This window comes from Perna viridis, chromosome 9 (assembly GCF_037379345.1).
Source record: "Perna viridis isolate PV_CMFRI_1.1 ecotype Kerala chromosome 9, ASM3737934v1, whole genome shotgun sequence".
Taxonomy (NCBI): domain Eukaryota; kingdom Metazoa; phylum Mollusca; class Bivalvia; order Mytilida; family Mytilidae; genus Perna; species Perna viridis.
The window spans coordinates 36,158,839-36,185,970 of NC_142453.1; the positions used below are offsets into that span (position 1 = coordinate 36,158,839).

Below are 27,132 nucleotides of genomic sequence, written 5' to 3' on the forward strand. Positions count from 1 at the left end.
CAAATTATGAACTGCCATACATCATACGTTGAAGCTTTCACTTAAACTGACAACTTTTATTTCATAAATTTAGAATACCTTAATATGGCAACATCAATCTTCAAATAAAATAATGTTAACTTCTCATTAAAGTGTAAATCAATAAAAGATAAATCTACTTGAAGAAATCCTGAAAACAATCTATAACTTTCCAGATTGACTAAAGAGTATAAAAAAAATCATTGATAAAAAATTAGCCAAATTTAGTATCAAAATGCTAAAAATAGAAACAGATACATACACGGATAATAATACATCTGTGGATTCCATCCTACGTTGAATGGCGGGCCAGACATCTCATTGAACATCACATTGATAAATTGACAATATTTTTTTTCTCAGAGTCCTTATCGCTACAGGACAGTTCAATTATTGATGAAGAATCAGAATATTAACCTGTAGCTTCCACAATACTTTATTATTCCATACTATGTTTATTCCAGTTCACGATAAGTTTACACTGATGACATTTTCAAAGCTGATTACTGACAATGATTTCTATGCAAATAACTCACTTCCTTTGGCACTTTTTTTTTCAATACAATATAAAATTCCAAAATGTCTGAAACTGGAATGAATTCTTGTCAATTGTCATGCATGCAGTAACTGTTAAAGTTCTATCTAGAAAACCATTGGTATTGTAACATGAATAAACACTGAAATATTTAGAGATGTATTTTTATCAAAAGCTGTCACTGAAAACAAACATATGGTTCTTTAGCCTGGAGAGGTATTGTTTATTGCAAATGTACCAATAAATCACTTCATATACATGTACATGTATCAGTTTTCCATACAACATGAAATTTTATTCTCACATTCCACTCACTGTATATGTAAACTTCACTAAGTATCTATTTCCAGTTTATCACTATGGACAAAAAGCACCTGTACAAGTGACTTAACTTTAACAGTGAGAAACAAAGTTTTTTCACTGAAATAGCACTTCTACTGTTATCAGAAACAAACTGTTTTACTTATTCAACGTGTACATGTATTAACATAAAACTTTTACTTATAAATGTGACATAGCAATGACTGTAAACACTAATTGTTGATTATCCAATTATGAACCAGATGATTACTGTAACTAATACATGTAAGAACAGAGAATAAACCCTTAAGTTTTACCTGCTCTTGGAATGAAGTAATCCATTTCATAATATCAATTATTGGAGAGATTTATGTTACAATAATTTGAGCCTAAAATAGATTCATCCTTTCAGAAAATGATTGAGCACAATATGAGCAGGCAGTTTTTAGGTAATAATTCAATTTTTAAAAAGTATCAATCTGCCAACTTAAAGATGCTAGAGAGAGCAAAAACAGATCCAAATTGTTATTTAATATGTTTTGGAATGCTTACAAGTAGCTGTCATAACATTAACTCAGAATCACACGTCAAACGGACAGTCATATTTTAACATTTCAGAATCAATGATGGATTCCTCTCTGGTTACAGTCGATCCTTGATATTCACTCTCTACCAAAAGTATTCCATGTTCATATAATATCCTTAATTCATTCCAAATTTCAATTAATTTGCGAACTTTTGTAAACGAAGAACTTCAAATATAATTCAAATTATTAGCACCATCTTATATGAGTAAAATCCTGGTTTAGAAACCACATAAAGAGTTCAACTCAATGTAAACTCTCCAGGCAGAAAAAAAATATCACTACTTCAACAGAAAGTCAATTAAAGTCCATTATTTTTTGTGTTAGTGTAGTAAGGCAAAATTCATTCACATTTTAAGCTAACACTGATTAAATATTGTTCAGTAAAATATTCAAACAGGAACAATAAAGCAACATCTATTTGCAGTATTTTAGCACTGACACAGTGTAAATTTACATCCCATAATAATCCCCATTATATCAATGCATTGTGATTGATCAGTGTGGTCAGCTTTCTCTCTGTGACATTTTCCAGTTCAATTTTCATCAGTGTATATAATATAGCTTCGAATCAATACTAATGATTGTGACTGGTACCGCTAGGTAATCGTAGATTATGATTCTTATTATCCATCATATAACCATACATTAAACAATGGATTGTCACTCACAGCCACAAAATACAATGTTCAATATCTTAGTATTACAAGTTTCACTTTCAAATGATATGAAACTGGTAATGATTGTGAAGTTACAGTAAATGGAGAAAAATCATGTACACATCAAAATGTGTCAAATTGTATGTAAATTGATGTCCTTGACTACTTAAATCTGAAAGTATTTTGACAAACAAGATAGTAGCGGTATATAAATAGGAGAAAGTAGTAACAAATCCTCCAATCCATCTTAGAACTATTCAAACCACTCATCCACGGAACACTTTATGGTAAGTTGTACAAATTGACAAGATTTACTGTGTGATTCACTTAATAAAGCAATATCTTGTTATTAACAGATATTAATTACACCAAAAACCTAAAAGATTTCATAACCACATTACTAATATGATCAAACAGAACAAATTGTGTTCTTTATTTGCTGAATATATCAAATTCTCCGTCATTATTCTGTCAACCATGATTCATGGCACATAGAACATAAAAACAACGTCAGTGCATTTCAACTGGTACATAACATAAAAAAAAACGCAACTAAAATTTGCTAAACTAAGCAAAAGTTACTTCTCTACCGAAATATGTTGAATGTAAAATCTGAAATACTGTCAGTGATTAATCATTTCCTAATGTATGTAAATTCATAGTTTCATTAAAAAAAACATAGGTTAAAATACCTATACGTGGACAAAGAATACAAATTCAATTCTTTATACTTGGCAACAAATTGAATATAGTAATTTTCATTCCAAATTATTCGTTAATCTGTCACATGGAAAAATAAACATCTCCTCTTTAAATATCGTCATAGTTATGGTCAAAATGTCAAATGAAAAATACAATATTACTCAGAATAAAATGGTTTAAATTCCAAACCAATCTACCTTCTCGTAGTTTGCCTGTTACTAGCTTGCAAGCAAACATCAAATTTTTTTTTGTAAATTGGTAGCTGTAAGCAGAAATTCCACAAGTACCCTGAGAGCAAACAGCTTGTATTAAACAATGCTGCAGGTAACTATCTATAAAGTTGTAAGAAAAAAACTGTTTCAATGATAACATCGCAGAATTAGTAAATCCATATAATTTTATTCTTAGTATAATTTTTAGTCATTTTGTATATATTGACTGAGCCTTTACTTTCAAATTAAACCTGAAATTGCTTACAAGATTGATCAGAAAGTTACAAGACCAGCTATGTTTTTGGATGTCACATAAAAAATTACATTGAAATTGATTTATCTGCAAACAACTTCTCATTTAAGGGCGCCATATTTAAACTGACTTTTCCATACATATTTGAGCAATTCCAATTTTTTTAAAATAACGAAACACGCACATGAAGTGAAACACTTTATAATAAAACAGACAGTTTTAACAACAATGCACTTTTCAAAGCCATGGCACAGAATATAAATGTGGAATTCTGTGAACAGTGCCTGAGGATGATCAGTAATATCTATCATCAGACAGCTATAGGATTACTTCTATGAGGTAAAATAACAGACAGATCAATAGTTGATAGCATGCATGTGTCTCTTAAATTTCAACCATTATTTGAATATGGCATGCAGATCATATATAGACAGGTACAACTGTGTAACCATCTGCTCCCACTGTCTAGAATAAACTATCAGACTATCCATCCTTGTAAGATTCAGGTATTCTAATTATTTAAGGCATGTAGATTATATACTGACTATTTATAACCATCTGTTCCCAAAGTCTGAGATAAACTTTCAAACTTTTCTCTGACAGGAATATTTGTCCTTGTAAGATTCAGGCATGTATATCATAGATTCCACTTTCTCCAGTAAACAATCTGGCTATCAGTCCTAGTAAGATTCGTGTATGTAGAATATATATGGATAGGTATAACCATCTGCTCCCACATTATCATCAGCAGTAGAGGAATTTAAGGTTACAAAATGCAGACTGGTGATGATATTAAGAGACTCAAAGGACAAGAAAGCTAGTGAATCTGGTGTACAGACAAGTTGTAAATGATCAGCAAGTATATCTGTATCTCAATCAGAAGGTATGTTAACATTGCTGGACATCATAAACAACACTTGTATAGGAAGACAGATCACCACAGCTTTTGGGAAGGTAAGAAGGTAAAGATTAATAGGAAAATTAATTGGAAAGAGTGAATAACCAAAATATTATCACGAGTGCCGAAGAACGCCTAGATTTAACAAGTCCAGTGTTCTTGGCACAAGTGAAAATCTTTGGTTATTCATGATAACCAATTGATCATCCTATTTATTATATAGATTTTCTTTGTAATTTATAGATGCTTTCAATATGAATTTTAATTTCTGTGATTGATATCAAAGTTGTGATGTTTTGGTGTAAGAAACCTGAGAGTGAAATTACTGAATTTATTTCACAGTGAATTATTGAACTTTATTACACTGGGAAAATTCAATAAAACATTGCTATCTATATAACAATGAAGAGATACGATACTCAAGAAATTAGCTGAAGTGAAAAAGACCAGAGAAAAATTAAATCTATGCAATTAGGACAACAAGGAGCATGAGTAAACTGGAATCTACCAGACAGGAAAGTAACACTGGACAGACCTTTAAAGACTGGAACCCATTAGGATCTCTTTTAAGTTTCCAGTTTTTTATACCTTACCATCAACAAGCAACCTGTGCAAATGGAGACAGAAGCATACCTAAACTGTAAGCAGTGAGGAGCAAAAGTGTTACAATGGTGCATATCTTAACTGGATACAAGACAGCTCTTCAACAGGGCAGATAAAGGCTGAGACATACGGTATTACAAACTCTTGCAGATGTACCTGGAGACAGAACAGAAGAAGAAAAGACCATGGTGGAAACAAGTAGTTTGTTAGGGGAGCAGAGAAAGACTTGAGCATCAAGTCAAGAAGGCCTATGCAGTTGAGCACCAGCATGGACATTACAAGTGATTCGTTTTTGCAGAAGTGGTCCATACAAACTTGAGGCCTGACACTGTGTCATGATCAGAACTGGGAAAAAAAGAGCATCCTGATCGAACTGACAGTACTGTGGGAAGAAGGGTGTGATAAGGCACATGAGAGAAAAACTTCAAAGTACTAAGAGCTGCTAGAACTTTGCAGGGATAAGAAATGGAGTACATGGTTATTTCCAGTGGAAGTAGGAAAGAGGTTTTCCTGCACACAGTCTGCATGGAGGTTATTACAGAAGCTAAGCATGAATGGCAAGACAAAAAAAAAACACCAATAAGAAAACTGGGAGAGGCTGCAAAGAAGGCATCAAGTTGGCTATGGAACAGTATAGATGAGCAGAAACGTAGACTGGCCAATGGCGAGTAGTGGTTTGCCACTACAACTATTCCCCAACCAGATGAAGTAGTACAGAATGGGTCCGAACACCTGAAGGCAGTTGGAATCTACCTGAAAATGCCAGACGCCAGTCTCCACACCACAATGTCAGTGACCAGAATCAGATAGAACATGCAGTTTGATTCAGCAACAGCAGATTTTTCTGTAAGTGTTTTAATATTTGACTTTTTGTTTTTGTAAAACTTGAAATAATATTCATCAAATAGCCCTGCAGTTGTTTTAGAATATAATTTTAGTACAAATTTACAGAAGTGACAAGTTTTTCATCCAATTAGTCAAACTCTTTGATTTTTTTGGGTGGTTGCAGGACAAATTGATAATCAAGGTAATGTCTGGGAAAATGACTGATTAATCAGTATTATGACAATCTATGGACAACCATTATATATTTCACTATCCCATAAGTGAACATATCTACAGCAGAAAACTAAAAAAATCATCTATATCCAATATATCATATCAATTTAAGAGAAAAGAGTTTCAAAATCAAGTTTCAAAATTTAAAAAAAAACAAGAGAGTTATCTCCCCTCTACATTTTAACAAATGGAATGTTATTACTTAAACATATCTTTGTGTTTATCTCATGATGAGCAGTAGAGCATGTTAAAAACAAGCAATAATCAGCTGACATCACATAAAACACATGTAAACTTTATATATAAATTCACTTTGATTTTCTTCATGAAACAACATTTTTTTAATTGATTTGTAACATATTTACAGACAGGTAGAGCAAAACCTGTCTGAACTGAACCCATTGTAGACTGTAGAATTTGTTGGCATCAGACAGGTGTCCAGTTTAAACAGGTTCAAAATACACTTAATCTTAGGTATATTAGGACTTAAACACATTTTTTTTTGAAACACTGCCTATTTATTTTTTTATTCTCATATCTTGTTTCAATGTACTGTTAAGACAGGGCTTCTAGTTATTAAGGTCCAGGTTTCACTGTATAACCAAGTGTCTATGGGTGCCCACAATGTAAACTAAGGTAAACAATAATACCACAATGACAATGAGAAACATCCACAATTATGGTCCTCTATTAGGTACCAGTCATGCATTGCATATCCCTGAGCAAGTGTATGTCACAACATGGGGGGATATGAAAATATAGAGTATTTTCTTTTTGTCTTTTACTTATGTTTTGTCAAAAGATATGAACAATGACTTATGGAATAGAGCAAACATAAGACTTTCAGATGACAAACATTTTGTGAAGAAAATTTAACATTATTCTCCTCTGAAAAGGTTGATTTGAAGAGTGCAAAACTAATGTGAAAGTAGTGAAAAAAGTTGTTTAATATTCAAGACTACTTTTCAGTCTGATCATCGTGGACTCACCCTACATTTTTTCTTTGGAAAATAATTTTTTACATGTCCTTAGAATTGCTACATAAGTGAAAGTTTTACCAAAGCAATTTACATATTTCTTGTTTTAAATCCTAAAAATATGCACTTCACTATAGAAGTCTATAGGAATATAAAAGGAAGACTAAGACCAAATATATCCAATGACAGTCATACTGGGCCAAGGATAGCTGCATTGTTTCTTTGGCCAGCTTTCCAAGGCCAAATTCAGGATATAATTCAGGACCAATATGAAAAAAACCATTCTAATGACACCTTTATTAAACAGTTATGTAAATTTGTTTGTTTGTTTGTTGCGGTTTAATGCCCGAGCAGCAATATTTCAGCTATATTCAGGCAATGACCTTGAAGTGGATGATAAAATGAATATGAAATGATGATGAAATGAAAAATGGGATGGGACACAGGGATAATGGGGTCGAGAAATTTTGGTTGCCACTGGAAATAGGGAGAGGTGGGTAGGGTCAGGCAATTTAGACTCCTGTAGCGGAGCCCTATGGTTCCTACTGCGGACCTGCACGGGTCATCAGTTATGTAAAAAAAAAAAAAAATATGTTTACATATACTGCCAGGATTTATCTGTATGAATTCTGCATTAATTTCATAAATCTAATATTTTATAGATACAAGCCTACTACATTATTTCATTAACTACCAGAAGTAGAACATCCATATTGAGCCTGTTGAGCTGTTTCTCTGTATTGGACATGTATTTTTGTATTGGTCCATTATTGATTTTTGGACATACAATATTGAATGGACAATTTTAATCATGTTTTACACAACTGGTTAATAAAATGAAATACAGCCCTGCTATATGCTGTTGTTGTTTTAAACACTAAATATGAAATGGTGTCACAACACTCCACATTCAAGACAGCTACAGTGCTACATAACTAGACTTTAGGAGGTTAATATCTACTTAGCATACTGTAACTTAATGCAATACAAGTAATTCCATCACATTTTCTTGGAAGGAATCCCAATTCCAAATTAAATGTCATTTATTTATGGATATGTATTCCTAAGCTATGAGTTAAATCTATTTAATGGAAAGAACTTACTACCTCTGAAAGGAATGTGGCATGTCAAGTAGTAACCTTAATACATAAAAACAAATTGGTGGATCTTGTTGAAATTCTGTCCATGTTTCTTAGAAATATTCTCTATACATTTGAATATTTGTAGATCTTAAGTATGCTCATAAAAGATATAATCATTCAATTTCTCTGAAAATTAGTTGAAATGCAATGTGAAATTTTCCCGCTATTTGATTTCCTTCATGACCCATCAACAAATTTCCACTCCTAAATGTATTCCCTAAGCAGTTATTATTAATACAGTATTCTAGGTTTGTTTGCTGCATTTATGCATAAATAAGTTAAAAGATTTGGTGTGCTGCTGTCGGATCTTTAGTTGGACATATACTTAAATAAACCTAAGTGACCATGGAAAGACAACTCAAGTTTTAAGACACTGTAAACCGTGAAATTTTCATGACATTTTTATTTTTGCTGAAAGACCTTAATTGAAGAACAGCAATACCTTTCCACAGCACTTATTATTTTCATCAATATGGCAACAAATATGTAAAAAATAAGAAATGCAGTGTGATCTTTTCCTGTTAATTATTTTCTATATGACCAATCAAAAAATGTCCACTCCTTAATGTATCACACCAAAGTACTTTAACCCCACCATATTTTTTGCGCCTGTCCCAAGTCGAGAATTTCTGGTCCCTGTATGTCTTGTTTCATTTTCACCTTTCGTTTATTTTTATGTTACTTAATTATATAGGACAACATTTTTTGCTGTACCTGTGTATAATGGTGTTTTAGGGCCAGCTGCAGCTTGATACGAGGATTTCCTCCTCTTTCATTTAAGACCAATGGATAACCTTGGGCTTATATTTTCATCCAGGTGGTGTTTTCTCTTCGACATATTCACCTTACCTTTTCTCATTATAAGATATGCGAGAATACATTGGAAAATAACTATTAAGAATCCAAACATTGTAAAGACTATGGCACAAGCCATAACACTCTTGAGACCACGATTAAAATTATAGACTATTAGGGTTTGCAATTTGTATTGTCAAAGATAAAACTTTCTTTTTCATGAAAGTTCTGATGAACAATACATAAAACACAATTTTACATAAGTCATATTGGAAAAAAAATTAATATCCCCATCTCCACTCACTAGATTTATTTTTGTATTTAAACCACATGATCAAAATCTAAACAAATTACATTGTCAAACAGCAGTATGACATACTAAACTTCTGTCACAACATTATGTAGCTGTGATAAGTAGTTACTGAGAGAAATGTAACTAACATGGTGCTGTATATTTATAGTGCAATCATCCTACTTTTGAGCAACCTAAATAGGATGTCTGTATATTTATTGATAATATACAGTCACAGAAAATATATAATGCTCCACCTACTTTCCTACCCTTGCATCGACTACCTGTTTATGGTGGCCTACTGGTGGGGAAAAAATATATTAACATTAATAAAAATTAAACTTGAATAAAGACAATAGGCTCCCTGGAGCCTGAATTGCTCACCTGGTTCATTTTTTTCACCTTTCAAGGGCAATAACTCCACCAATGAGTTGTCTGACATCTTTTATGCCTATCATAGGGATCATTTCATCAATTGAAAGTTCTTTCTTCTATCTAATACAGTTTTCAAGATATTGACTGAAAATTTCATATTTTTTTTTGCCTTCCAATGGCAATAACTCAAACAAGGAGTTGTCCTTCAACTCTGACCTATAACTTTGACCTTTGTATGCCTTATTATAAGGATCATTTTATCAACTGAAAATTTTGTTCCATCTATTATAGTTTCAAAATATTGGCTTTAAACTGCAAAAGAAAAACTTGACTTCAAGGGAAATATCCTTGACAAGGAGTCTAAAGATAGTTTTGACACAATTGAAACTTATGTAAAATTTATCAAAAGGATCATTTCATCAATTGAAAGTTTTTTTTATCCCTCATAGTTTTTAATATATTGGCTGAAAATTAGCAAAACATCATTCTCCATTTACAGGCAATATATAACAAGGAGTCATCATACAGTATTGACCCAGTAGATAGTTCAGTAGTCTTTACCATAAGGATTGTTTCATTAACTAAAAGTTTTATGCTATCTATTATAATTTTCAAGATAATCAATGAGCACTGCAAAAAAATGGTCACATTTGCTTTTCAAGGGCAACAACTCTAACAAGGGGTCATCTGACAATTTTATCCGTATGAGATTTTTGTAGGCCTTATCATGAGGATTATTACATCAGTTGAAAGTTTTTTTAATATATTATAGTCACAATTTTTTCTAGATTTCAGTAGGGTCCTTTTACGGTCCTGTAAAAGGACCCTTTCCCAATGAAAGTTATATCAAAATCATGCAATAATCCAAAAATTTAGACTTTACCTCCCTAATTTTGACTCTCAAATGGCAAATTTGTCAATAATTTTGTTCACAAAATGCCTGAATAAGATATTTCCAAAAATACCCAGATAAACCCCTGACAGTTTTCAAGATATTGGCTGAAAACTGCAAAAAAAACATAATTTTTCACCTTTCAAGGCCAATAATTCTAACAAGGAGTCCCCTGACACTGTAGACATTAGAAGAGTCCTTCAAGCTGAAGAAGGAATTTCACACTTATTCTCTAATATCTGTTAACAATTATTGAGATACATGTAGAAATTTGTGACTTGACCCCTGCAGTCTAAAAATAGTAATGGTGGCCATGCTTTATGTTTGATCTATATTATTGGTATGATTTTTAAAGTAGATACCCTAAGGATGCTGGTGACCATGTTTGGGAATACTCCACTGAGTGGTTTCATAGGAGAAGATTTTTTAAGAAAAGTAATTGATGGGCAATGACGACAACAACGCAACAAATGCCAAGTGATGACTACAGCTCACATGGCCTTTTAGGACAACAACAGTACACTGACTAAAAATATGCCTTATCTATATATTGTTTTTTTTTATTTTTTTATTTTTAAGTCAATTTACTGTTATTGTCATGATCTCTCTGACCTTTCAAAGGTATGGGATGTATTAATTGACAGACTTCGCTATTCACATTTTTATAACAGGCTTGCCGGGTAAAATTATGCAACATTATTGGTCAGCCTTTAGTAAATATCAGCAAAAAATACCAGAGTATACCAAACAGAATGACAATTCTGAGACCTAACAACATTGTAACTAAACAGGAAACCGGGACAATCAAAAACATAATTATAAACACATTTACACATTTAAACTGAAAATCCAAAACACAAAACAGCACAGAAAAAAATGTAAGCTTTGCTACTTCCACAAAAGACAGAAGTAATATCAGGTGCTTCGAAAGGGCAAGCATGTCCTGCACCACCAGTGACACCCTTCCTATGCAAGTGAGTAAAATCTAGTAAGTTTGGTGGATTGTCGATCTGGTAAAACCTGAAATCTGACTGAAGATATCTCATCAGTTAGAGAGAAACTTTATGTATCAGTATTTATAAAAACAAGGACAAACAGGACCCTTTATGACTCATTATTTCTGTATTTTTCCAATAATTCAAATGAACTTACTTATATCCTTGACATGGAGGATGAGTCTGGCTACCAGTGCTAAATACTCTTCCTAAAATAAAAAATAAAACACTGAGAAATGACACCATTACACTGTGAACAGTTTTCGTGAGAGTTGTTGTCCTTTCACTAAACTCTCCCATTCTCTGAATTTTTCTATTAAATGAAGTTTTTTGCTACTTTTAAAACAGTGTTTACAAGCAATTTAAAGTATCTAAATGTATGTATTATTTAATATTTCCTCACTGAATGTACATGTATTTGATACATTCAAGATAAGTAAAGTTAAGTTACAGAAAGTATTACAAAGATCAAGATAGGGAGATGTGATGTTTAATTTAAAAAAATGTCAGTTGATTTGACATTAGGCTATCATAGGAAATTACCAATATTATTGGTATCACAGCAGTAGCCTGAGATAGAATATATCACGAAGTAAGAATAATAGAAACATGCTGACAATAATTTTTTTTCCTTAGAAAAAAGAAAAAACTTTTTGATTTGTAAAAAATATTTGTCAAGTGATTAATGTCATCCAGTTCTCATAAATGATACTACAAAGGGCAGCAATGAAGCATAACTAGTCGAAATCAGAAATAAAAATTGTCAAAAAAACACCCATCAGTAATTACCAGATATAATAAAGTAGTAATTGCCTAAAAAACATTAAAACAACATCGTTCGTTCATACTGTAATAGACTAATTAATTAAAAAGGAGACAGTGTCTTGAAATGGTTCAAACTGAAAGTCAATTTTCAAATCTTTTCAGCATTGATGTATCATCCACATGTCCAAAATGTGTGACCAATCAACGCTTAAACACCCGGATGAAACATCAAAAATAAAATATCCAATTCTTATAATTGCATTTCATATGTTCCTTTAATTTTGTTTATATTTCATTTTAGATATACAAAGATGCAATACACAATGATAAAAAAAAAAGTAGTCCACTTCATCATGGGCATGGCTTATATAGACATGTTTCATTGACTCATGAAACCAATTATTCTTTTGAGATAAGTGCATTTTAATGATATGCACAGTAAATTTAATTACTTAGATTTGGAACCTTTCAATTTCTACAGCCCAATGTCTAGATTTTTCAAACTTTTTGTGAATGCTAAGGATATCGTCAAACTTGAAAAAGCTTTTTCATTTCCAACTTGTCAATACCATAATAGAATAAAATGCTGCAAAAATTCTTAATGGTCTTTCTCATTTTTTCTCTAGTATGGAATTGCTATTATAAGGGAGATAACTATGTCCATTTTCATATGGTCTCACTAACCACTTCCAGGTCAAATGGCCACCCCCTATGTAGTACCAAAAACACAATGAACCTAGACACATGCATTTTAAGTGCATTATTTGTGTGTCTTATGATTAAAAGTAGTCAAAATAAAGCTGAGAATGTGTACTTTAAAATCATATATGTTATTAACTACAAAAGTGTATGAATATTGTTTACATGTGTGAGAAATTTGCATCCATGCTGTCAGTTAGCAGAAAAGGTAAAAATGTGGATTTTCAGTATTATTTACTCAAGTAAATTTTGTGGAAGAATTTCTACAATCATCGTACCATTAGCATTATGATTTTGGAAGCCTAATTTTCCAAGCTTCCCAATGGTATGCAACTTTTAGATGTCATTTGTCCTGATAATTCACAGTGAAAATTACCCTTTTTAACATGTAAAGTAATGAAAACGTTAGAAGTGGTTAGTGAGACCTATACAATGAACACTGTACTTATTTATTAAATAAAAGACAAGGAATAGTCCAAGGGTGAATACAAAATTTATTTTCCAAGTTCACTTTTTGTTGTTTTCAAGAATTGGGAATTTATAGATAAAAAAAATTGATTCCATTTCACTTTATGTAAGTTTTTGGGGGAATATACATGCATTGCTGATAAGGGAACCAAGGATGATAGGCAACATTGATTCACTGTAATTCTTGAGGCCTGATTAAGAAATATTTTTTTAATTGGAAACAGCCAGTTGTTTACTGCTTTTTCATTCACCTTTTTCCCTTGGATTATGGATTTAAGGTAGCTGTAACCACGAATATACTTTCTTTCAATTTCAGAATTTATTTTATTCCAAATAAACTTTGTAATGATTGTTCATCTAAAATCATTTCCACAAAAAAAATTGTAAGTATAAAATTAGTCATAAGTTCTGACATCAGAATACATTAAAATATTGTGACATAATAACTTAATTATGACTAATTTTACTATTACAACTTTTTGTGAAAATGACCACTGGACCTTAAAATGGGCCAAGAAAATCAAAAACTTATACAAGCATCCATGATATAGCTTTGGCTTAAGTAGTCGTTATAACAGAACAATCTGCCAATGTACAATCATTTTCTTGTATTTAGGGTAGGGGGCAATAATCCAATGATGCACTACAATCTTTTCTGTTGGGATCCAAAAATTGATACCAGAACCATAATTGCAATTCATATCCGGTTTCTCAATTAGTTAAACTGTTAAAGTAAAATTCAGAGTAATGACAGCTAGAAATTTTATTTTTTAATCTGAAAGTTTAATCTGCAGTGTAAAAACACTTTACATTTGCTGAAACTGGGATAAAGACTAGTCTTAACTTCAAATGTCACAATGTGTCATTTTATTGTAATTTGTTGATATTGACTTGTAAACAAATGTGACCTATTTGTAAAAATCATAATGCAAGTCAGATCATCAGCCAAGAATCATGATTCGTATCTAATTGGATGGAGTGGAATGTTTACACCACTAATAATGGGCTAGTATTTTTAACTCTTAAGGATTTGTTGTACACTTTTGCCAATGACCAAAGGCAAATGCTGGCATAACCTCACAATCCTAGGGTAATGCAACCAGTACTGTACACATAATACAAATATAATAATTAACAGCAACCCAGTAGCCCATGGCTACTGGAATTTTAGCTGGGCTACCAAACTTCTGGTAAAATTTAGTTAAACATATAGAAAACATTGCATAAAAATATGGTCTTGGTTACCAGCTTATATAAATGTCCTAATTTTTACTCATGTAATACTTACTCTAGATTTGGCTTTGGTAAATACATGGTTTTCCATCTCATGGCTTGATTTTGTCATAGGTGTTGAGGACTGTCTAACAGCTTCATCACTTTAATATAAAACAGGATGAGAATATCCAATTAATATATATAAAATTGACCAAAAGCAGAAAATTTAAGGCTCTCAGAAAATACAGTATTTTTAAAGAAAATACTAGGTCCATATTGATTAATATTAATTTTTTACTGTATTTAAGGAGGTAGACTTAGGGTAAGGGAAACAACTCTTACAAATCATTGCAACATTTGCATTCAGCATTTTACATCAATCTCGTGTAAGCATCTTGTTGTGCACTTCAGATCAAAATTGTCCTTCTACCATAAAAAGGTTTTAAACATTTTTCAAAAAAATTTCTATTGGGTAATAGAAAAAAATATAACTATGGGCTGAAGTAGGAAAAAATAAGAAACATTAATGCAAATTCAGCTCAAACCAGAACAAACACGCAACAGTGCCTCACATTATATTATGCTAGCATCATTCATAAATTATTCTATGTGGTCAGGGATTCAAATTTACTTTTAAGAGTAGAAGGTCCTGGACTTCTTTTAAATTTGAAATCAATAGTCTACATGAGGACTAATAAAAGTCCTCAATAAATTGTCAATGAAAAAGGTCCAGGACCTAGGAAAATGAAATTTCAAACGTCCAAGGCCAAAAATGTTGGGTCCCTGACTTCAAGCCACCACTAACTTGAACCCCTGTTGTGTACATGTATGTTGTTTGTTTTGGTTTTCATCCAGTGTATTATCAAACTACTTTTTTTCAGCATTATCTTTTGTATACATTATCCTGTACATGACTTGGTTGTAATAATCTGAAATTAGTGACATCATTCTCCTGACATGAGACATCTGACAGGCACGTAAAGATGTACCAGTGTCTGTCTGTCTGTCTGTTCAGGATGACCGATTGCTCTAACTTCAACAGACTTTATAAAAATTTTGGTACATGTACAACTGTGTTAGTAGTAAAAGGTAGCCACTTCACAAAATGCGGTTGAGCTCAAATTTTGAAGAAGGCTTATTCATATACATCTGCCATTAGTAACATTTTTTATCCATTTCATACACATACTGCCTGCAGTTGAAAGTGGTATACTTGATTACTACATGAAGGAAGAATATTGCCCAAGGTGAAGTTTACCAGAACTGACACGTGTCTTACCAGGGTTCGACACTAACTTTTCTTGCAAGGTAGTCCACAACGGTTTATCAGATTGTTTAGAAAATGTATCTAATATGATTTTAGTGATATTCAGTATATTACCACAAACAAAATTAAAAGGTCCAAGGTCAGAAACACCCATTAATTTGAACCCCAATACATGCATGTCGGTTACCTGCTACTTTTTTCCCCCTAAACCCAAGGGCCTAATATGGACAATTATAACAAGGAGAAGTTTTAGTAAAATAACAATATTAACATTTTAGTCTACGTTATTTATTAGAAATATGTTTCCCTGTCAAAGACAAATGGGAGAAGTGAGTACAATCAAGGAGAAGATTACAATTTCTCCCTCTAGATTAAGCCCTGTATCTTTTTATGGATATTTCGAGATAAGCCCTGACCAGTCTGTGCTATTTATATGGATTAATAAAATACAATATATTTGCTTAGAATGAAATTATATTAGGTACATGTATCTACCGGGGTACCTACCAAGTACTCTCTAGTAAATCTAACTAGCATTCAGGAAACAAGATACTATATGTATTTTGTACAGTGATTTAATCACTTTTACAATGACATTAATATGTATTTGAAGTACCTGACCAGTCCTTAAGGACTTTTTTAAAAAATTACATTCAGGAAACAAAAGTGTGAATCAAACTGTAGTTTTTAGAACTTTATTTTCATATACACTACCATCAACCTAAATTTAATTTCTCCACTCTCTACAGTTGAGTCACTACTATACCACTTTGAAATTTTTGGGGGATTTTAATGAAATAGTGAAGATAACTCTTGCTCAATTTGTTTTTTTTTTGCATATTTTGTGAAAACTATTTTCCTCTGTTTTTAACATAATAATTGAAGTATAGTTTTATAAGGACAACCATCTTGTGTTAAGTAGTTGATAATCCTGGCCCCTGTGCAACAAAAGTTGACAAAAATCCTAACTGTCATAAACTTCAAAGATTATGATTGGAATTACCAAGGAAGTTAAGAATATTCACAGACTTAAGTATTTTTTTCAGTTTTGTGGCAGTAGGGGCCAAACTTTTCATGTTTCAAGAATACTCATAATTTTATTTTCAGTCTGATTTAATTGACTAATGTTACAGATTGCTTTATGTTTATACTGCACATATCAAGCATCAATAATTTCTTTGTAATTAAAAGAACTTTAAAACCACAAAAAGTAAGAAACAGTTGTGATATGATTTATCAATATTAGATTAAATAAACTTGATATTTACTATAGGATTAAACAGCTATTTTCAGTTGTTCATGCATGTATGAATGGATCTCGGAACCCCCTAACTCAATGAACAAAGGCTGTTCATGTAATGTTTGGGACTGGAGAGATCCATTCATACATGCATGAACGACCGAAAATAGCTGTTTAATCCTCATAATTCTATCCTGACATTTGGGAACTATCTTTTTTAAATGTGTTGAACAGGTAAATGTATTTACAGAATCTAGTTCTGGGAGAGAGTAATCAAGGGAACCAAGGTTCTAGTGGTAATCAAAAGAATTGAATCCAAGGACAAAGACCAGACATGGAAAACAGACATACACAACAAAGAACACAAAGTAATTAAAATCATACATACAAAGTAACAAAAGCAAATGAGCAACTCAGACTCCAATAAAAATTTAGGACAATTTAATTTTGGGGCGAATTTACTTCTAGTTCTATTTTAAGCATTTATAAGTTTCTTCCCCCACGCTGAAAATTACTCTTTGTAAACAAAATTTTACCGGTAAAATCAATGTGGATGTAACAAACTATTCCTACGGCTACATTATGCTGTTTAAGTCGTTGCCAAGTTCTTTCGAACAACATAACCGCCATATTGGTTCCAAGTTGACTGGCATTCATGCATGTATGAACGATCTGGCGAAGTTCATGAGAGTAAGAACTTTCTGGAAAATACGTTCTCGACCAATCAAACACGGCTATAAGCATGAAGAATCTTATGATTACAATTATATTTTTTGGGAAATGGGTAAAATTTAAAATTCAAAATTTGAATTAACATACCACTATTCTGTTGGTTTTACCCTACCAGATATTTCTATATTCAACATGTACTTGTTCATCAGCAAAAACTGTAAACATTTATTTCTGTTTCTTTTCTATGTCAAATTCAAGTAGTTTTCACAGAGTTATTCTCTTATTCAATACAAATTCCCATGCACAGGAAATTCATGAAAATTGTCGATAGGGCTCAATGCAATGGAAGGATATAGGGTAATGGTCCTTGTTCGTCAGTGCTTCTGTGTGTCTGAAGTTTGTGAATGCAACTCCTCTGTGACCACTTGACTGATTTCTTTCCAATTTTGTAGGATTTTTAAATACTTTATGTAGTTGATCATACCAAATCGCCATTTCATTTCAAACAATTTCATGGGAATTATTAGACTCTGACTGTTTTTTGTACATTGACACAATACGTCAATAGGAAGACTTTGCGAACACAACTCCTGTTATTGATGGACAGATTTCCTTCAAATTTTGTAACATTGTTAGATACAAGTACATTATGTAGTTGATTATAACACATTATGTTTCGGACAATTTTGTGGGAGTTATCAGACTTTAACCATTTTTTTTACATAGCTGCAATGAAAGATTTTGTGAACAAAACTCTTCTGTAACGGCTTGATAAATTTCCTTCAAATTTTGTAGCAATGTTAGCTCCACCTACTCACATCTTGTGCCACTTCACATGAATTACGATTCAAAGTGTCAACAAAGCAAGCTCTCTCATGATAAATAATTTTTTAAGCAAATATGGTATCAGCATACAGGAATATGATTCTGTAATTGAACTATACTCTGGGTCACCTGCCCACTGGATAAAAAATGAAGATAAAAAATATGTTTCATTCTTTGGCTCCATGAATGATAATTTTTTTAAATTAATGCATCAACCAATGAGTTCTATGGCTTGACATCATTTTCGGTCTGTTGAATTTGCAAATCCATGTTCTTAAAAATTCCTTACGGGGATTTCAATTGTAAGCTTGTTTCTGTCATGGCAGATTCTAGCCTAGCAGCAACTAATTTGCATAATTTCTTTCTGGTTTTCTTAAAGACCAATCAGATTAACTTCCGCCAAGATTGGAAAATTTTGCACCATTTCCACAAAAAATGTCTATTCAATGTCGGCCTAATGTATTTTGTCTTATCATATCTATCTACTTAGAATAATGAAATTAACATACATGTATTCTGAAGCTGTATGTAAACAAACAATGCGCTGTCAAAATCAGCTGTTCAGCATCTGTTTTACAAGAATAATTCCCCTTTGCACAGAAAATACTGTCAACATTTGTGATTTAATTTGGTCTACAGCTCGCAGCATAGTCTGATAAATACCTGGCATACCTCATATTTATTATTTATTGGCCCTTAATTGACAAAGCATCACCTGTATCCAATATACAACACGAAAAAGATGGCGGCAAGGGTGAGGTACGCTGAAAGTTACGAACCTAAAATCTTGAAGTAGACAAGAAAAACTAAGAACTTTTACAGAAATGTAACCAAATTTTGAAACACAAACTACTGTTAATGTATATAAACGATGAAAAGACGAATAAATGGGAAGAAATCATAAGAGGACAGAAAAATGAAAATGTAAACAAGCTGCGAGCTCAAACACACCTTCGCCCTGACCTGATAAAATGGTGGATAGGTCCGACTGATACGAAATTAAAACAGGCTTATCATAATACCCCAGATCAAAGCAATGCATCTGTATTATCAGCAGCCCATACTACATTATACAGGCCATATCAAGGATACCCATTCACACCATATAACCAGCCACCAGCTCCTTATACAACACCAGCCAATATACCACCCAATATGTTACCCCAACATATTCAACCACTGCAGCCTATACCATCACCATCTCCACCTCCTCTCATATATCATCCACAAATTGATACTTTTATTAGCACTGTTACAGAAAAGCTAAATAAAGGTAGATATATTAGATGACATTTTGTCAAGACTTGTAGCTATGGAGAACAATTTTAAAAGAATTGACAATGAAATATGTGAAATAAAACAGAACATGAAATCAAACAATGAGACAATGAACAAAATGGATAAAGGCATTCATGGATGAACAAATGGCTAATCTTAAACAAGAAAATGAAATATTAAAAGAAAAAAACATCCAACAGCAGGCCAGGTCAATGAGAGAGAATCTCATCTTAAGGGGTATCACAGACACATATGATCCTGATGAGAACACAGAGGAAACACTGGTTCAATTTATTAAGACAGAATTAAAAATAGAGGATGATATCAATTTTCATGTTGTGCATAGGCTCATACCAAAACCAGATAAATCCTCTAGGGGTATCATAGCAAAATTTGAGAAGAGAAAAGACAAAAATAGGGTCTTGAGTGTGGCAATTGATAAGCTCAAAGATAATGATAAATTCAGTGTCCATGAGCAATATCCAATTGAAATTATAGAGAGGAGAAAGGAGCTCATACCATATCTTATAGATGCCAGAGACAAACAGCATCATGCAGTTTTAAAAGAGGACAAACTATATATAGATGGAAGGAGATTCATCCCAAGGGGTCCTTTTGTACCATATCCCCCTCCAACTCAACCTGAAAACAAACAAAACAGCCAGGGTTCTCCAATGCAGACAGGTCAAAGGGAGAATCCGACCTAGGACAGGTGTACAAGAGGGAATGAAATCCAACAAGAAAAAAATAAAAAAAAGACAATTTCAAACTTGAAAGTTTTATTTCTGAATGTGTGCAGACTGATGTCTAAACTTAAATTTATTAAATTTAAAGAAAAAATTGAATTGTATGACATATGCTTCTTAGAGACAAAACTTGATAATTTTGATGGAATTGAGCTTCCAGTTGACTATGTATATGCGACAAAAAATAGGAAAAATTTTGTAAAAAAATCAGGTGGAATAGCAATAATTTACAAAAAATGTCTTCAAAATCTACTTTCATTTGTTGATACAGAGAGTGAAACATTTTAGATCAGAGAGGGGGGTTACAAAAAGATATATTGTTTGGTTGTGTTATATTCCACCTGAAGGTTCCAAATATGCAAATGAGGAAGCATTTGATGATATTGAACACGAAATGACAACCTCAATTAGAAATAGTCCGAATATGCATTGTGCACTTGTAGGAGATTTTAATGCTAAGACAGGTACACTGAGTGATTATATAATACCAGATGATACTTTATTACAGATCTTTCAATTATATGAAGAATTACAAAAACTTACAGGCCTTAAATATTCCTTTACAAAGAGTTACTCAATGTAGCGGTCAACCAAATACGTATGGGTATAAACTGCTTAATTATTGTAAGAGGCTAAATATGTTTATTGCTAATTCCAGGATAGGTCTTGACCGAGGAATCGGCAAGAAAACATGTAAAAATGTAAGTGTAATTGATTATTTATTGCTATCTTCCAGTTTATTTCCTTATGTTTGTCATTTTGATATTGATGATTTTGACCCTGTATTGTCCGATGTACATAACTCAATACACATTTCTCTTCGCATTAATTCACTTAGGGCGAATCAAAACGATAACAACCCACCCGTCACAAAACCAGTCAAGTGGAGAGACAAAAAACAGGTCGAGTTCACCCAATGTTTACACGGTAAACAAATTGAGTTGACAGATATTTTGAAAGATATTGATAATTTACAAATGATCGATTACATTGATCAAAATGACATAGATAATGTCATTGGTAAGATTTGTGGAGTGTTTTAATCAACTAGACAACAAGTATTCAATAAAAATAAACCCCGAAAAAATAGATTCAAGCCCAATCCAGAGCCATGGTATAATACTCAATGTTATGACCATAGAAAAAAGTTTCACAAGGCTAGAAAACGATATAACGAACACAAGAGTGAGCCAAATCGGCTGAGTATGTTTCGGTGCAGTTAACTGTATAAAAAAGTCACAAGCAAGGCATACAATGACTTTCAACTGAAATTTGAGACAAACATTCAGAAAACTGCAAAATCAAACAGTAAAGAATTTTGGAAGATACTTAACAATTGTCTGAAAACAAATAAAAATAACCCTAACGATATTGATTTGAAGGTGTTGACTGAACATTTCAAGAAATTAAACCAAAATGTACATGAGGATGAGAGTGTTGATGTTGATATTAATGTAAATGATATAACTCCAGAAATGGATGAGATACTCAACTCTCCGATTACTGAAGCTGAAATTCAAAAAGTGGTAAAATGTTTGAAGAATGGGAAGTCAAATGGAACAGATGAAGTGCTAAATGAATATATTAAATATTCCATTGACGATATGATGCCCATTTATGTTTCTTTATTTAATTTGGCTTTAGATTCAGGGGTGATACCGGAGAGTTGGGGTGAAGGTATTATTATCCCTATTTTAAAGAACAAGGGGTCTACATCAGATCCGTAATGTTATAGAGGTGTTACATTGAACACTTTTTCAAAAGAATTTAATCTTATAACCAATGCACAAGCAGGATTTAGGAAAGGGTTTTCAACCATTTATAACATTTTCATTTTACACTCTCTTTTATCTATTTATTTTACACTTGGAAAAGTTATACTGTACTTTTGTAGACTTTAAGAGTGCTTTTGACACAGTATGGAGAGTACCGGTAGGTCTATGGCAAAAGATGCATAGATCGAACATACAGGGAAAGATATTTAAGGTCATTTATAATATGTACTAAAATATCAAATCTTGTGTGAGAAAAGGGGATGATTGTTCGGACTTTTTTGGCTGTGATATTGGCGTGAAACAAGGGGAAAATTTATCGCCTTTCCTATTTTCTCTTTACCTCAACGATTTAGGAACCTTTTTCACAGAAAATGATGTTGATGGTTTAGAAAGTATATCTAATACGTGTTTAGATCAGTTGGGAATGCTAATTAAACTATTTATCATTTTGTATGCTGACGATACTGTTATTATGTGTGAATCAGTAGAAGGTATGAAAAATGCAATAGAAAAATTTGAAGAATATTGTAATGTTTGGAAGTTAAAGGTCAATACTCAAAAAACCAAAATTGTAATTTTTAGCAAGAGGAAGCACAATCCTCAAACGACTTTTAAATTGTATGGTAATGACAAAGATCTTGTAGATTCATATTCTTATCTGGGTGTGTTATTTAATTATAACGGAAATTTTTGTGCAGCAAAAAAGAAGTGAACTGATCAAGCTACCAAGGCTATGTATGCCTTGTATAGAAAATTGCAAAATTTATCTCTACCAGTGGATTTACAGTTAAAATTATTTGATTCTCTTATCAGACCCATTCTCACTTATTCTAGCGAGGTTTGGGGTTTTGAAAACATAAAAAATGTTGAGAAGATTCACTTACAATTTTGCAAAAAGATATTAAAGATACGAAATAATACACCAAGTTACATGGTGTATGGAGAACTTGGATGTTTTCCCATGGAAATTATTATTAAACTGAGAATGGTTAGTTTTTGGAATTCTCATTAAGAAGGAAATAATAGACTGTCAAGTATTATATACAATCTTATGTTAAAGCTGCAAATAAATAATATTTTTTCATTTAAATGGATTAATTTTGTTAAATCCATATTTGATGGAACTGGGTTGAGTTTCATATGGAGTGAGTTGAGTGTTAAGAAAAATATGTTAAAATCAGTTGTAAAACAAAAATTGGTTGATCAATTTATTCAGGACTGGTTCTCACAACTAGGTAATTCTTCACGGGGAAAGTTTTATGGATCTTTTAAGACTGAATTTAAGTTAGAGTCGTATTTGATTAAGCTGAACACGGCTGATCATTTTTATATGGCAAATTTTAGATGCTCTAATGCAAAACTTCCTGTTGAGACTGGGAGATGGGCCAGCATACCGATACACCAGCGAATATGCAAATGTAAAATTCTGGGAAATGAATATCATTACCTATTTGTTTGTAACCATCCCTAAATTGTGGAAGCTAGAAACAAATTTATTCCACAATATTATACTCGTAATCCAAATGTGAGCAAACTGAATGGGCTATTAAGGTATTGTAATGTTCGTGTATATCGCAATCTTTCACATTTCATCAAAAACATTATCAAAATTCTTGCATCTATGTAGATTAATTAAAGAATATGCATTTTAATTTCTAATATATAGTAATGTACTTACACATTTGAACCAATTTTAATCCATTCACATTACTTTTTAAAAACCCACGTGCAGAAGTCTGTGAATGAAGTCACGTGGTGTAGTTAGCTTGGGATATATACACAAACGCATTCATTAACTACCAAATACTATTATGTCACCTTACCTTGCCTTACTTGCTATTGTTAGATGTATGTAAAAAAACTGATTGACCTCTTGTACACCTCGGTGTCTGAGGATAAATAAAGGATTTGTTGTTGTTGTTGTTGGAAATGACTAATTAAATGAACAGGTACATGAACCTACTGGTGGTTTTACCTGTACAGTTAATTATCACATACAGGCGGTTCAGTAGAATTAGTTTATAAGTAGAATAATTTTTTTTTTATTCTAATTTCAATTTTGAATTTTTTAATTATAATTAAAATTACAAAAATATTTAGTTCTTAGGAAATTGTAGATGAATTAGTGTATTTACCAGTATTATAATTAAACTTACAGGCATTACATTAAGAGACAGTAGTAGGTACTTTTACCCTTCAAAGCTTTTGAAAGGTACATGTACCTCAAGAATTTCAAAATTTACTATAGTTTTATAAAAGAAAATGATGACAAGTACATTCTATGAAAGAAAAGGTACCTGAATTTTTAAAAAAATTAAAGAAACCCCTGAACATACATGTATATGTAGAACTCTTTTGTCTTTGATAAGTTTTGGCACTTTGATATAAACTTCAATTGTATTATTACATGTATGTGACAATTTATATATTTATTATTTATCATTTTGAAATATTTTGAAAAATTTGTTTGCAGTTTAATTATTTTGAAAATCATAATTAGGAAGCTATATTTTGTTATTTCAGTTGTATGAACATACCTTTTTCTACTTTATCACTTAATATCAGAATTTATTTTAGAAGTACTAAGATAAATTCAGATTTATTTAATTACTGACACAGATATTTGTTTTGCAAATTAAAGTAACAACAACAAAAATTAAAGTTCAAATTGATTTTTTACAGTGGAAATCTTCACATTTAACAGTATATAAAGTTTCCAATACATCTATTAAAAGCTATCAAAATGTTTTTATTTACATTTTTTAAAGGTTCCTTTAACATTGAGTATACCAATTATCATAAAATACCTCTACAAAACTTTAAGTTGCTACATGTACATGTAATAATATTTTGATTTAAATTAAAATCAAACTTTCTCTTTGAAATATATGTGTTATAGAAAGTAAATATGATTTAGTTTATTTGTCAAAAATCTGATATGTGATATTACGATAAACAATTAATATCTCATTTATTACTTTTAATTTTAAAGTTTTTACTATAATAGGCTATAATATGCATCTATCTTTTTTCCTCAAAAAATATAAAAGAATCCTGAGTGACATTGTTAGCAATATAACATAGTATGTGAAGTCAATCTACACTACTGATTACATGTATCTATGAACACTTAATGTTTCCATGGGCATGTGATTTTTATGTTAACTTAAAAAAAGTCCCAATATTTGCTTTAAAAAAGTCACAGGAAAAAAATGATGTATTACAATGCTTGAAATCATACATAATACTCAAAACCTCCTACATTCCAGTAAGGTATGTTTTAATACATATGTCAATTTTAGCCATATTTTCTCAGTTACATGTATTTTCATTTCATGTGTAATGACCATTTTTGGTTGTAAAGCAATGATATCTTCATCTCCTGGAAGAAGTGGCCCCCTTTTTTTATACATGTAGTAAAAAAAAATAAGAAACCAAATGGCTTTTTTGCAAATAAAAAAAAACTGTTTTGTTGTCATATTTCATATTTTATTCCCTTAATTCATTTTTTTTGTTGTTGATAAAAATGAAACTTTTAACTTTTCAGACAAGCTGTATACAAATATAATATAAAATTATTTCATTTCAGTATTAAATGATAAAATATGTATGATAAAATACAATTTTTTATCTTTTACAAATGATATTTTCCATTAAAGCTCCAAACATATTGTACATGTATAAACTGTAATTTAATATTCTCTACATTTGATTTTTACTGACACATCTACATGTAATCCTAATGAAAAAAAATAGTAAAATTTATCTTTTTTTTTTTTGGGTCAATATAACTCAACTGAAATTCCCTTTTAAAATTGAATTTTAGTCTGATTTTCATTTTAAAAATTAATACTATTTAAGTATTTTTCCTCTATTGGCATGTTAGGATAGAACACCTGAAAAAATGCATTTTATGTATTCTTTTAATTATAATTTTGGAATAAATTTATCATTTAAAAAGTCCTTTTAAAGTAGAAATTGCAAATACATGTACACATGTATTTCAATTAAATATTCATCGGTCTAATTGCTCATTTCATATCAATAATGAATTATTTTAATTTTTATACACACAATTATGTGTTTTCATGCACTAATTAAAAGTCAGTTTTTACCTTACAGGTAAATTACGTTTTCTACTATCAGTTGTCCTGGTGGACAGGTAAATTTTACCTCAGACACCAGAATTTTTTATCAATTAGTAAGTTGTATATTGCAAGTAACAGAATAAATTTCAGAGGATTCAAACCCGGCACACCAGGTATTGGAGGTATGCCAGGTATTTATTAGACTATGCTGTGAGCTGTACTGTACTTCCAGAAAAAAGATATCTACCATCGTAACCTAAACAATTCGATAGCAACATAACTAACGATGTATATTTTTAAATCACTGATCAAACACTATGGAATTGGTGTTGCAAGTAATAGCAAAAGGTCCTGAGTTCAGAAAAATGGATGTTATTCGCATAAGGTCAAGCCATATTTTTGTTATCTTAAAATTTGATATATCAAGTTGAAGGTGACCCAGAGTATAGGTAGGTGTGACATGCACAATTTTAATTTGAAAGTCGTTAGAAGTGGTTGAAAAGCAGTACTGCTGAATTTCCAAATTTTTGTATGGCACATCGTTCTGACCCCAACCGACATACATGTATCAATATCCAAATAAAAAAGAAGAGGTTTGCAGGGTCACAGAAAATTTAAATTTAAAGTAGCCAAATTTATCAACAATAAAGTTACCAAATTCATAAACCATAAGTTACCAATTTCATTAACAGTTATCATGCACTGTACTAGTTCTTCAGTTAAGTATCCTGAAGGCTGACTTTGACACTGACATTGATCACCTAACATTCCACTTACAGATTCACCATAAAGATCAACCATTC

At 31.6% G+C, this 27,132-nt stretch overlaps 1 protein-coding gene across 6 annotated transcripts in view; it reads right to left on the reverse strand.

Moving 5' to 3' along the window:
- LOC148608193 (mediator of RNA polymerase II transcription subunit 15-like) overlaps window positions 1–27,132 on the reverse strand; it is a 63,498-nt gene that overhangs the window by 35,327 nt on the left and 1,039 nt on the right. For 3 of the 6 annotated variants that reach the window (XM_088547312.1, XM_088547311.1, XM_088547310.1), the window contains exons 2-3: window positions 14,512–14,599; window positions 11,449–11,500 (exon numbers count right to left, since the gene is read on the reverse strand). In XM_088547312.1, the coding sequence (XP_088403438.1) occupies window positions 11,449–11,500; window positions 14,512–14,599 (140 nt within the window). Of the gene's footprint in view, window positions 1–280; window positions 2,120–11,448; window positions 11,501–14,511; window positions 14,600–27,132 lie in introns of those variants that run through there. The other 3 variants (XM_088547313.1, XM_088547314.1, XM_088547316.1) reach the window with 3 other exon arrangements.